This window comes from Euleptes europaea, chromosome 7 (assembly GCF_029931775.1).
Source record: "Euleptes europaea isolate rEulEur1 chromosome 7, rEulEur1.hap1, whole genome shotgun sequence".
Lineage (NCBI taxonomy): Eukaryota > Metazoa > Chordata > Lepidosauria > Squamata > Sphaerodactylidae > Euleptes > Euleptes europaea.
Genome location: NC_079318.1, coordinates 74452519 through 74466370, shown reverse-complemented (window position 1 = coordinate 74466370; position 13852 = coordinate 74452519). Strand labels below are relative to the sequence as shown.

Genomic DNA, 13852 nt, shown 5'->3' with positions numbered 1-13852 from the left:
GCTGAAGGAAAAAAAGTGAATTGGGTCTCTTCCCTTCAACTTTTGTTCCCCTGCTCTTTTTCCCAGCCTGCTGGAAACCATGTTTCACTACACAGATGAACCCAGATTCACCATAGAGCAGATAGACCTGCTTCAGCGCCTGAGGCGTACGGGGATGACGCGGCACGAAATCCTCCATGCCCTGGAAACGTTCGACCGCCTCGACCAGGAGCACAGCGACAAGTTCGGGAGGCGGTCCACTTACGGGGCCAGTGGAGGGTCATGTAGCAACAGCACCAACAACGTCCCAGCGTCTTCCTCCACAGCCACAGCTTCCACACAGACCCAGCACTCTGGGATGTCCCCCTCACCTAGCAACAGTTACGATACCTCCCCACAGCCTTGCACTACCAATCAGAATGGGAGGGAGAGTAATGAGAGGTTGTCCGCCTTCAACGGAAAGATGTCGCCCACCCGCTACCCGCTGGCCAACAGCATGGCTCAGAGATCATACAGCTTTGAAGCCTCTGAGGAGGACTTGGATGTCGATGACAAAGTGGAGGAGCTGATGAGGTGAGGTGGTGTTTTGTGTACACTTAGAAGTTCCCAAATCAAGCTGTTCCCCCCCCCCCCCAAAGGATCACTTGGAGCTCTCCAAGAGAGCCTCCATGCCCATATTCCCAAATTGCAGAATTCTACCTTTATAACCCTTGTTGATGCCTCCCAGTTTCAAGGGTGATTCCAACCAGCTTGCAGTTCCTTCTGGAGTGCACTGCACTGTCTAAGGTTGCATGATCACCTATTTATTGACTTATTTGTTTCGTTGATACCCTTCCTTTCTCTGCAGTGGAGACCTAAAGCACAGCTTACATAGTCTCCTCTCATCCATTTTCTCCTCCCAGCAACCTTTTTACGGTAGTTTAGGCAGAGAGAGAATGACTGGCCCATGGTCACCCAGTGAACTTCGGTGGCAAAGTGGGGATTCAAATCTAGGTCTCCCAGATCCTAGTCCAACACTCTAACCACTAAGCCACACTGGCTTGTTGACAAGTGTAGTGATATCACCTAGGAGTGATGCATCCACTTTGACTGTCCGTTTGAATATTATTGCACAGTACTGATGTGTGCCAAGATTAGAAGTTACCAGCTGTGGTGGTGGAAAGTGCCATCCAGTCACCATTGGACCAGTAGATTTTTCAAGGCAAGAGATGTTCGAAGGTGGTTTGCCATTGCCTGCCTCCATGCGGGCTGAGGGAGTTCTGAGAGAACTGTGATTGACCAAAGCTCACCCAGCAGGCTTCATGTGGAGGAGCGGGGAATCAAACCCAGTTCTTCAGATTAGAGTCCGCAACTCTTAACCACTACACTACGCTGGCTCTCACGTTAGCAGCTACTAGGGCTTTTTTATGATTCTGGAAGAAGAGGTTTGTTTCCCTTTATGTGAGATTGAAGGCTGGTCACTTACTGCATGGTCCAGTTGTAAACCAGGACAGGAATGATAACGCCACAGAAATTCACTTACATCTTATCCCTGCCAGTACCTGTACGCTTTAAAGCTTTTTTAAAAATAGCATTTTACTGTCATATGTCAAATGGTATGAGCTTTGGTAACTGGAGCCAAGAACAAAGCAGTGAGTAAGAGAATTTGCATGATTTGGATGAGCAAAGTTAGTGGGAAGTGATGACCGAGGCTTATCTGTACTTAGCCCTCAAAGAATTTTTGGAGTTCTGTACCTGGGCAATTCAAATTCAGTCCCCCAAGAAAATCTGAATGTGACCCCCTGTATAAATGATGTAAATTGATCTCATGTGCATTACTTCTGTTGAATTGCCCAATTTAGAATTTTTTACTGTTTTGCATAATTGATTTTGGTTTTCCCATCTTGAGGAGGAGTGAGGTTATAGGAAGGCACTGAAATCTAACCTCTTCTGAGATTTCAGCTGGCATCATCCATTTGGCTTTGACCATAACTTCATGATCATAAGGACTAGGGCTTGAATACTATGCAGATGTGCGGTGGAGCATTTGATACAGCAGAAAGCAAGCAAACCAAAAAATACCCCTTGCACCATGGGAACTTGTCCATTTCAGTTACAGTGCTGGACCTTAAGAGCTGTGCTGCCGCCATTGGCGACTGAGCACCCTCTTCCGTGGCTCTGTCCCTTCTACCAGTTGCCTGCCCTCCAGTCTAGTAGCTTCTCTTCCAGATGAAAGATGTGAGGATAGAGCAGTGAGCAGAGTTGATGTGGAAGTCCTGTTACAGGACCCATTCTGAAGTGCCGTCAAGTCATAGCCAATTTATGGTGACCCGATAGGGTTTTCAAGGCAAGAGCCGTTGAGAGGTGGTTTGCCATTACCTGCCTTTGCGTTGCAACCCTGGATTTCCTTGGTGGTCTCCCATCCAAGTACTAACAAAGGCTGGACCTGCTTAGCTTCCGAGGTGTGACATGATCGAGCTTGCCTGAGCCATCCAGGTCGGCACTTTTCCATGCGAGTCTACCTCTCCTTACTCCATACAGCCATAAATGGCTTATCTCATCATCCTGTGCCACTCTCTGCTTTCCCGCCTCACCTGGCACACACATTGCCATCAGCCCTTCTTCTACCGTGCCTTGATTTGACTCCTGTATCCCCCCCTTAGCATGACTCCCCAAAAGGCCTTTGTCAGTGGTCAGATATTGGAGGACTGTGGATTCCAAAGTGGGGCCAGGAGAGCTCCTTTTGGGACTGCCTGGGCACAGCGCATAGCTTAATGAGCCACCTCTGGTTTGCTGTCCTGGCTTGCCCAGCAGTGGGAAGAGGTTGTAGGGGTATTGCAGGATGTTTAATCCTTGATCCCGACCCATGGCTAGCATTGATGATCATTTGCGCTGTTTTTCCCACATGCAAGAGCCTTGTTTTATGATCCAGGCGGTGGCTGCCGCTTCTTCCTTTTTCTTCCTTCCTTCCTTTTTTTTTTAAAGTGCTAGTGGGAGAGATTTATTCATTCCCCTGTAATGAAACTTTGTGCATTCCATATGGCTTACATGAATTTATATAGGCCATGAGTCATCCATTCTCCTCCTTGGATGCTTTGATCAACTGAGGACACTGATTAAAAGAAATGCCTCCTGGCAAGGGAGGGATCTCAGCCCAGCCCCCCACCCATGCCCCCCTCAATAAACAAGGCTTCTCCTTGGGTCTAGTTGTCTGTCTTTATTTTTCCTCTCTTCTCTCCCCCCCCCCCTTCCCTTGACCCCAATTTTGGCAGGAGGGACAGCAGCGTGATAAAAGAGGAAATCAAAGCCTTCCTGGCCAACCGAAGGATCTCTCAAGCAGTCGTTGCACAGGTAACAGGTAAGCGCTCTAGCATCCCTTTTTCCTTCCAAGGTGCTGCCACAACGCTTCGCCTCCCGGGCGCAGATGTTGGGGATATTGTTCGGCTTTCTGCATTGCAGTGCAGATCTGTCAGCTTAGTCATGATAATGTATGCCTTTGATTTAAGACCCATTGTCCCGCACGTCATGAAAACTTCCCCAGTGAATCAGTGTCTCTTCTTCCCCTCACCCCAACCTCCTTTTTTTGCATGGCTCACACTAGCAGGTTTTTTTTATTATTATTACATTGCAACAAGCATCAAGTGCTTCCCTTAGAGCCAAAAATGCTTTTTTATTTTCAATTCTGAAATCAGAACACGGTGAACATCGTCCACAGTCTTCCTTTGAGTGGCTGGGGCTCATCCCTCAGATTAGGTACCTTTTTCAGGAAGACATTCAGTCCTCAGGGTACTTAGTGGGAAAGGATTTTTAATTATACTGTGTCTTAGTGTTTTTTGTTTTGCTTTATTAACTCTACAAGTCCCAACACGGCCTGCAAGGAATCTCAGTTAAATGACTGGAAATTTCCTCCTGACCCATTTTTTTTCCACCCTTCAGGAAACTCTGAAGTTCATGCACAGGTTGGTTTCCCTCCTTTTCTGTATTCTGAGGTCTTTTGTCCTGGAACCGACACTCACTTGCCCACAGTGTTTCATGCCTCCTAGTGAGCATGCTCAGAGAATGTTCTCTTTCCCCCTCCCCCATGCAGAAACTCCTGTCTTGTCCATTGGGAGCCCCTTGTAAGAGACATTTGCCATCGAGCTTGCTATTCAAGAGGAAAAGATGAGGGGTATGAGGAGTTGCAGGGGTGTAGGAAGGAAATAGGTTTGCTCAAGCCTGTAAATATCCTGGAGGGTGGGGAGATTTAGGGTGAAGGTGATGGAAAATCCCCCCCCAATCTCTCTCATGTGGGATACTGTAAGTTCTTAGGGCTTGAGCGAACCAATTACCCTCTCTTTGTTTTCTGTTGTTCCTTTAAATAACTCTCAACATAACGAGGGCAAATGAGCATGCTCACTCCTTGGGTTGTTTTTGTGGGAGAGAGAAGGGTGTCATCTCTCTCTCTGTTTACAAATTAAGATATTTCGGCATAATACACAAGCTCCCATCTGTGTCTGTGAGTGAGCCCTTTTTGCTGCTTTTGTGACAGCAACTCCTAGTTTACTAGTAGAGGGAACAATAATCTAAAGTTCCTACTTAAGATGTGTGTGTGTGTGAGAGAGATCTATCTATCTATCTATCTATCGGTCTGTCTATCTATCTGTCTGTCTATCTAGCTATCTATCTATCTATCTATCTATCTATCTATCTATCTATCTATCTATCTATCTATCTATCTATCTATCTATCTATCTATCTAATTGCCAGTGTCTGGGGGTTCTGAGGGTGAGTCCGGAGACACTGGGCCCTCCAGTATTCCTTTCTCTCTGGCGGGTCTTCAGGCAGGCCACAGAAAAGCAAGATGGGAGGGGGGTTGGCCTTTACCCCTTTCCCTCTCCCCTGCTTACCCCAGGACACTTCCACACTCTCCTAGGATGTGTCCTGCCTCTTCGTCCTTGGCCTGCCTTTGACCTGCCTTTTAAAGCCCTTCCTGGAGGCGGAGCCTCCCCAGGCTCATCCACTCTCCCCTCCTGGGGGTGGAGCCCTCCTGATTGGCAGGGTCCTGGGCCCATGCAGCGCCAGACAAGGACGCCTGCCCTTGTCCTCCTCCCCCTCCAGAACCTTTAAAGCCCAGGGCTAGGAATCATCGGCTGCATGGGTCTTGAGGAGCAGGGCTGGTATAGACCTCTGCCTAAGGAAGCTGCTGTCAATCAGCGCAGACAATAAATACTGGACTGGATCCACCAATGTTCTGAAGGGGTATAAAATGCTCGTTCGTTGATGCATCTGAGGAGGGAGTGGCATCACTACCCTTCTGTGGCCATGTTTCAACTAGTTGCATGGGTGACACGTTGAAAAGGCACTTGTGGTTGGTCTGAAAGACGGGCCTATTAATATGAAGCTGGATTGTTTTAGTGAATAGTTGAGAGGCAGCGTGGTGTTAAGAGCGGTGGTTTGGAGCGGTGGACTCTGATCTGAAGACGCTAATTTGGTGAACTAGATTTGTTTCCCCACTCCTACAATTAAAGCCAGCTGGGTGACCTTGGGCTAGTAACATTCTCTCAGCCCCACCCACCTCACAGGGTGTATGTTATGGGGAGGGGAAGGGAAGGTGATTGTAAACTGGTTTGTTTCTTAAGTGGTAGAGAAAGTCGGCATATAAAAACCTCCTCTTCCTCCTTCGATTTTAATGTAGGAAAATCCCATGTACCTTGTTGTATGCTATATGAATGGGTTGGATGTAACCTGTTTTTTTACTCACCCTTACCCAGTTGCTCATCTTATTACAGCCCCTGTCACATAGGGCTTTTGTCAGCGCACGTCATATGATCCCCAGCACAGTCTTTCTGGGGATAGTCAAAGGGGACCCCTTCTTCTGTGTCACCAGCAGAAAAGCTAGTTGGATCTAGTCCAGTGTTTGTGCATATACATTCATATCTTGGCTGCAGCGATTAATCGGTTGAAACCCTTTAGATCAACTGAAAAGGTGCCTGTGATTTAATCAGGCAACACATTTTTAAAAAATACATTTAAGTAGTTACACAAGCTGCAGTTGACAGGCACCATCTTAGAAGAAGTATTCCCCTTCCATGCCTGTACAGAGTCGGCTGCTTATGTGGAAGAGTGGGGAATCAAACCCGGTTCTCCAGATTAGAGTCCAGCGCTCTTAGCTTCCTCCTCTTAGAGGAGGAAGTTCTACAATTGTGGAGGAACCATTAAGAGCTAATCCCATGTGCATTCCAAGCTCAAACATGTAGCGCTGTTGGCACAGAACACAGCTGTTCTGTTACAAAGTTTGTTTCTATGGTTGGTGTTTTAAAGGGTCATCTGTTTCTGCCCAGTAGTGTGTTGTTGATCACCATAGGGAGAAGCATTTAACACAATAGCTGTCAAGTAGAAGAGGGCAGGTCCACCAGTCATGAGCGTGTGGTGCCTGGCTGGTCACTGTTGGAATTGGAATGCTGGTTTAAGAGTACTTTTTCTAATCCAGCATAATGATTCTCATGTTGAAACCTTGAGAAAAATGGCTGCTCCAAGCAGGTATTGTCTGAAACCCAGTGGCTGCCCATATCCGGCGTGACGGCTGCAAAAATAATTGTGTACTCAGGTACTTAAGAGTGAACCTCACTTATAAGGGCAGTGCTTTTCCCTGAAACCTTTATGACTGAGCTCTTCCAGCTTAAATAAACAGCTTTGTGTGCCCTCCCTTTCATTTGTAATTTCAGCGTTAGCTGATTAATTCTGAGCATAACCCCTTTTTCCCCTGTATAAGTAGAGGCAGGATCATTTCAAGGCAGATCGTAGGCATTCTCATCACCTCCATCCCCCCCATACAAACATTTAACTAAGTTGCAGCTTATTTGAAAAGTCAAAATGGTGTGTTCAGAATTAACATGCGCACACACACACGCGTACCACTGCATAGAACCTGATGGAAAATATTAACTTCCTTTGGGGTGGGTTTGAGCAAGAAGTCATGTGGACAGGCAGGGAGAGATGACTGGTTGAGTTCAGCTAGGGAGAATCAAACCCTTCCCTCTGCCAAAGGGAATTGTGGCATTCTTGCATAAGTGCCAGCTTATATAAAATGCTTGCCATGAGGGCAGGACGTGCAAGCCCAAAGCTACATACACTTTTTCAGGTAGAGGTTATGTCGTTGGGCCTTCGGTCAACTGGTTCCTGGTTCCATGATTAGTCCATAATCTACCTAGTATGCTCGTTATCCATAATCCAAGAGAAGGCTAAGGGTGGAACAAGATGCTATGAATGACACGGGGCTGCCAGTGAAAATGGCAGCTCTATGTTGAGTTATCTCCTTTCCACACCTTGACGTGGGTTGCAGTTTACCCCAGGTCCTGCTGCAGAGTGTTCCCCTTCTCCCACCAGAGGAAGTCAACCATGTGGATCAGGGACAGTAATATGCTGCAGCGTGAGATAAACTGTGCAATAAAGATGGGGGGGGAGCAGGTACTTGAGATTCAGTAGCTGGTTTTGGTGGCAGCCATGTATTTTTTAAATAGTGTTTGTTCTTATATTTCATTACAAGGTTTCTGCTCTGCCTCTCTGCTAATAAGATGCTACGGGCAGAGTTAAAATCCAAAATATCACACTAAATTCGAACAAGCTGCAGTAAGGCAATACGAAACAGCAGCCAAAGAAGCAATAAACAATCCTAAGCCAATAAAATGGTAAAATCAGCAAAAGCCCAAGGTAAAATTGGAAATGCATCCAACAATCACAGAAGTCAATAAACAATACTTGGGGTGCAGTTAAGGTTCACAGTATGGGCTTCACAAATATCTGAGGGTTTAAGATTTGATTCTTGGCACTGAGAGTTCCATATCGGAGTGGCAATTTCTGAAAAAGTCTGTTTCCTGGTAGGCCGCTAATTTCTCCTCAGTCAACACAGGCCCCTGGGGCAGGGTTAGGGTTAGGCAGCCATTGTCAGTCTTAAGTTCTGGACAGGTTTCCATGTTTGCGACTTTAGTTATGAGAGAGGTCTAACCATGCCTTGATTCCCTTTTCACAGAGGAAGGTAGGGTGAAACCATTGAGGAAGTAGATGGTAACGATACCATTTGAAAGCCACTTGGAGTGGTTAGAGTGTAGGACTAGGAGGAGCTGGGAGATCCCTCGCTAAGCCATGAAGCTCACTGGCCGATCTTGGACCCTTTTTTTCTCAACCTCACCTATTTCACAGGGTGACTGGCCCAAGGTCACCTAGCAAATTTCCATGGCAGAGTGTGGGGATTTGGACCTGGGACTGCCAAATCCTAGTCTTAAACCCTGTGCCACACTTGCTCATAAAGGAGGAGGCCCTTCCTTTTCCCTTGTGACTATTGATGATGGCATGAATTCCTATAGTTTCTTAAGCACCTTACAAAGACTATTAATGATGGTATGAATTCCTATAGTTTCTTAAGCACCTTTATGTGAGGTGACCATCATGTCTCTTGGGAGTGAATGTACCCCTCTTCCCTCAGCAACCGTGGTCTCTGCTGTCCTAGATATTTATCCCCATTTGACCCATGGACACTACTACAGAATGGCAGCAAGAAGATAAGTGTGCTTTTGGGCGTTGCTGTCTGTGACCGATAATATTTTTATCCTGCCCTTCTTCCAAGGGCAGTCCAAATAGCCTAGCTTAGCTTGAGCTTGTCAGAACTTGGCTGGCCACAGTCAGTACTTGAATGGGAGACCACCAGGGAAGACTGCTAAGCAGAGGAAGGCAGTGGAAAACCACCTCTTCTCAATCTCTTGCCTTGAACACCCCGTGGCTGGGGTTGCCATGAGTTGCTTGCAACTTGACAACACATTATGCATTCATTTCTTCCGAGGACTTCAAGGTAATGTACATGTTCTTCCTTTCCTTCCTCCATTTGATCTTCCAAAGAGCCCTGTGAGGTAGGCTAGGCTGAGAGAGAGTGACTGGTTCAAGGTCACCAGGTGACCTTTAGTGCTGAGTGGACACTTGAATCCAGATTTCCCTGATCCTACTCTGACCCTCTAAATATGCCATCATGTTGGCTCTCTTTTAGATGGGTTTTGAAACAATGCAACTGATATAGAAATATATGTTTCCCCCTAAAAGGACACAATGCAGTGAAATATGACTTTAAAAGGCCGGAGATGCTGTCGTTAATTATCTATAATCTCCTAAATCTATTTTATTGTATATATCCTACGTAATTCTAGAAAAAGCAGCTGCTGCTAAGTGCCAGCCCAAAATATGGAAGCTGCTTTTTATAGAAACTGAAGGTTTCTGCAGTAAGATAAATAAGATGCTGATGGGCTGGGCGTGGTATAAATAATATAGAGATAAGGAGACTAACCAGAGCTAAGAATAGTTTGTGCTGAGCATCTTGTCTTAATTTGATTCTTCCTTTTAAATGCTCACTCCCTCTAGAGGTGAGATTAGAGAAAAGCACAAGGACAGGAATGTGGCGTAGAGCTGGGAATCTCTGTGACCGACCCTGAAAGAGTTCTGGAGGCAAAAAGAGTGTTTTAGAGGAAACCTTTTTTTAAAACTGCCGCTGGCAAAATAAAGCTTTAAAGCTGACTTGAGATCCAGGTTGGAAATTCTGAATATAAAAATGTTTTCTCTCTCCCCCCCCCCCCCCCGAATAAGCTTGGATCTCACAGATCTGTTTTTCTAACGGCAGGGCTTTCTCCCTGTTCACAGAACCTTTGCCTGATGCAAGAGGAAGGCTCGTTACACTGAGGGAAAACGTTGCCATTAGCAGAATAAGTCCATTGAATCTAGCCCTATATTCATAATCAGAAGCTCTCACCCCCTGAAACAGTCATCTACACACTTGAATCTGGATCTTAAAAATTTACAATGGTGTATTAAAGTGATTGTAACTGCCTCCCTTTTTGAAAACAGAGCCGAATCCCACTGATAGATATGTCCTTGCTTAAATCCCCTTTCTCCCTCATCTCAAAAAGACTGCCGGCGTCTAGGAAAATGATTTCCTATTTCTTTCTTTTTTTTTATGTGAGAGAGACTTAAGATCCTGTTAAAGATATGGCCATTTCTCCCTCATTGCTGGATGGCATTTCCGATCTTCCCAGAGTTGAATAGTGTCTGTTTACTATCAGGCAGTGCGCATGTGTGCTCAGCTCATTTTGACCTGCGCAAAATGAATGGCCGAGTGAGTCATCCCATTTCCTGGTGGACGTGTTTATAATGTCTTATAAGCCGTTATTCTGCTCTGTGCCCCCACCACCACCACCATCGTTGTCTGTCTTTGCAGGCAGTCGGAGCAATTAATCACAATAATGTCATCTGAAAATTAGGTCTCTTCAACTCAAGAACTCAAAGCCTTTTATTAAAATGGCTGGCATTTTTTGTAATATGGTCTGTATGAGCATGCTGTCCCAGAAAAAGCTCAAACTCTGCAATCAGGGTAAAATGTGTTGTGTTATAATCAGCAAGTGTCATCAATTGATCTGCGTCTTCAAGCTGTCACCTACGGTGTGGTGCCCTAGGCAAGGGATTTTAATTCCATGCAGCATGAATCTCGGAATTTTGATTAATTCCCAAAGCTCAGAGTTGCCTGGGACAAGGCAGCCCAGGATCTCTGTGACATCCAGGCGGGTAGAACAAGGGCAGCCGAAGCCATTGTGATTACTCTGCTGAGCCCACTATGACATCAGAGCATGGCAGCCAATGGTACTGAGAGGGGGGGGTAAGCAGTGGAGGGAGAAGGCAAAAATTAAAAGAGAAATTCAGATTGGTTGAGGGGGAGGCTTAATAACCTAGTCATGCTGATAGGTCTTCTGCTGGCATAACTTTCTCACCTGCCCCATCTAGCAGAACTGGGGCAAAGAAAAAAACCAGAACAATCCATTAATTCTAACAAAATCCCCATTAAAATGTTAAACTTGATTGGGAATGAAAGCTATCCTCCTCCTTGTGTAAAACTGGCCCAAGCAAGAATTTTTTTTGCATTATTTACAGAAGGTGTTCAGGTTCCTCTCGGGGAAGGGGGTTCCATGGATTGGGAGGGTAGCCTGCAAGAATGAGGCTGTGGCCCAGTTGAGACATCACAAACAAAACTTTCAGTGGTTGGCACAAACCTGGCTAGTCCTCACACTTGTGCATGGGTTCTTGTTTCCCTCCCTCCACTGCCCGCACAACACCCTGAAGATAGAGATCTTCAGTCTTAATTCGAGTTAGTTGTGATGTCTGAATGCAGCTGCTTCCACTGAGCATACAGTCTTGGTGCACAACAGGAAGGGAGAGCGGGAGGGAGACGGTGGATAGTGCACAAGACCAACAATGAACCAGATTTGAGCCTGAATTGAATTTGAATTCTGATTGAATTTGTCAGTATAGCAATCTCGGCCGATATTAAAGATAGGAGTTGATGTAAAGGGAGATTGCTAACTCTTTGGCAAGCTGTAATCTGCTTCCAAGACCTAGGCTTTCAAATAATTAGTGGTGGTGGGTGTGAAGGAACACATGAGGTTGCCTTCTACTGAGTCAGACCCCTGGTCTATCAAGGTCAGTATTGTCTACTCTGACTGGCAGCAGGATTTCAGATAGAGGTCTTTCATAGTGCCTCCTAACTGATTCTTCAGTGTATGTTCTGTGGATTGCACCTTCTGCATGTAAAGCAGATGTGCTACCACTGAGCCACAGCTCAACCCCTAACAACGGACTACAACAATGGGCAAGTGGAAAAAGGGAAAGGGTATGTTGGGTTGGCCATGACTGTGGGCTGCAGGGGGAAGGACAAAGTTCACATTGTTCCAGGGCAAAGGAGCCTTGCAGGTCATTGAGGGGCATCATTTGTTCTGTGGGTTGCCATAGTAAGTGGTCCTGACTTCTGGGTTGGCCTTTGGGTCCCTTCCAACTTCATGTTCCTAGGAAGGCAGGTGAAAGCTGAGCCAGGCTCCTTCTTTCTTCTGAGTTGGCCTCAGACACTGCCTATGTTCATTTTTAAGCTAGAAACCAGATTGTTGGTTTGTTTGTTTTAAATAAAAGTGGATATTTTGGGGCTGCTTTATTCAGCACCAGCTGTCAGACTGACGCACACGATTCACCCAGGCCTGGCAAAACAGGCTCCTTGCTGGCAATTTCTGCGTCTCAGCCCAAGCCCTCTGTTCACGCTGTTGCATCTCTCTCTCTCTCTGTCTCGCCCGCAGGTATCAGTCAGAGCCGGATCTCCCACTGGCTGTTGCAGCAGGGATCAGACCTGAGCGAGCAAAAGAAGAGGGCCTTTTACCGATGGTACCAGCTTGAGAAGACAAACCCCGGTAAACAAACCAAAGTCAAGACACTCCTGCTGTTCCCACCGAACCAAACCTTTTTCCCGGCAGCTGTGAGTCTTGTCGGCTCGCTTCATCGTGCTTTGGTTGGCGTAGGAATGTGGTCACAGTTTGTCCTGGGGAAGGGATGGTTAGGGGGATGTGGAGAGTTTCCAGCAGGCAATGGAAGGATCGCGGCCTCCCCACAAAAGGGGCTGCATTTTTAAATAGTTGTTTTGAAACACAGGAAATGTCATAATAAGTCGATGGGGCACCAGTTGCTTGGGAGGCCTGAATGGTCATTCATGTTAAACAATGCTCAGTCTCCTTCAGTGCTGTGTAGTTGTTCAATCAAAAGAAACTAGGTTAACTGAACAACATGAAGCGTGTTGAACAGCATGTTGGGGTAACTTGATTAATAGTCTGTAGGGGGTGCTGTTTCTTTATTTTAAATTGTTCTAATGGAGTGGTTTAAAGAACCGCGTCTCTAGCTGGAGGAAGGGGAGGTGGTGGGCATTTTCTCTGGATAATATAATTCTGTCCAGAATACTGACCACTGTCCAGCTACGGCGGTTTCATAGCTTTGTGTGTGTGTGTGTGTGTGTGTGTGTGTGTGTGTGTGTGTGTGTGTGTGTGTGTGTGTGTGTATGTGTGAAAAGGATGAATCTTTTAAGGCATCTCTGCATGTGGACTTCTGAGTGTGTTATTTTTATTTGTCAATTTAAATATTTTCACCCGGCTTTTCTCCCTCACTGGGAACTCAAAGCAGCTTACAGAATAAAATAAACATTTTTTAAAAATAAACAAAAATATACAATCCAACATTACCCCCTGTACAATCCCAAAGTGGGGGATGAATTGCAAGGTCATCCTGGGCTGGTTCTGCCAATTCAGCTCGCGCAGACCCCTGGGCTGCAAGGCACAGGGTAAGGGCCGAGAGTTGTTTGGCCCGTGCCCTTTGGCTCGTGCCTCTGGCCAAGCCCAGCCTTCCAATACCTGCAAAAAGGGGAAGAGCAGATGCCCAGCTCAAGCCTCATTCAGCTGGCTCAGAGGTTTCCGAGTCCCTTGCCTCAGCGCAAGCAAGGCAAATACTGAGGTCTTAATCCTTGAGGGTGATGGCTTTAAAGTGAGGTGGAATTTTGCTGCTCTGCTGTGTCACTCCTTAACGTGACGGCTTGAGGTTGTTCTTAGGTAATCTTGTGGTGTGGACTTAACCATGTTCCTCTTGGATAACATGCAATGCAAAATTCTAAATTCTGTTCACCTTGAGGAAGTTTTAAATGAAACTGGATGCGGTAGAGCCTGTGCTTGGGGTGTCTGTGAGCCTGGCACGTTAGGGGAGGGTTCCAAGTCAGGCCTGCCCGTAAGTCCAATCAAGATCTTTCTCCTCCTTTGTGGTCCTTTATTTTTACATATGCACACCTTGTCAAAGCAAAAAAAAGAGCACAATTTTAATTAATGCCATCATTGGTATGTGTTTATTCAAAGGCTTTGTCCTTGTATTTTGTTGGTGGAATGTAGTTTTTCTCTTTCTCACCAGCAAGCTTGCAGCTGAAAAGGTACAGTGCTTTATGTCTTCCCATGCAAATGACGTAGGAAAATTTCAAGCAATGCAAGTGATAGATACTTAACGTGTGTATACATTTCTTCCAGTCCTGGGT

General features: G+C 46.1%; 1 protein-coding gene across 8 annotated transcripts in view; it reads left to right on the top strand.

Moving 5' to 3' along the window:
* HMBOX1 (homeobox containing 1) overlaps positions 1 to 13852 on the top strand; it is a 101361-nt gene that overhangs the window by 59099 nt on the left and 28410 nt on the right. For all 8 annotated transcript variants that reach the window (XR_008933419.1, XR_008933418.1, XR_008933417.1 and 5 more), the window contains exons 3-5: positions 67 to 552; positions 3231 to 3316; positions 12090 to 12200. Coding sequence is in view for 5 of the 8 variants with exons in the window: in XM_056853951.1 (XP_056709929.1) it covers positions 67 to 552; positions 3231 to 3316; positions 12090 to 12200 (683 nt within the window). In the remaining 3 variants the exon portion in view is untranslated. The remainder of the gene's footprint in view (positions 1 to 66; positions 553 to 3230; positions 3317 to 12089; positions 12201 to 13852) is intronic.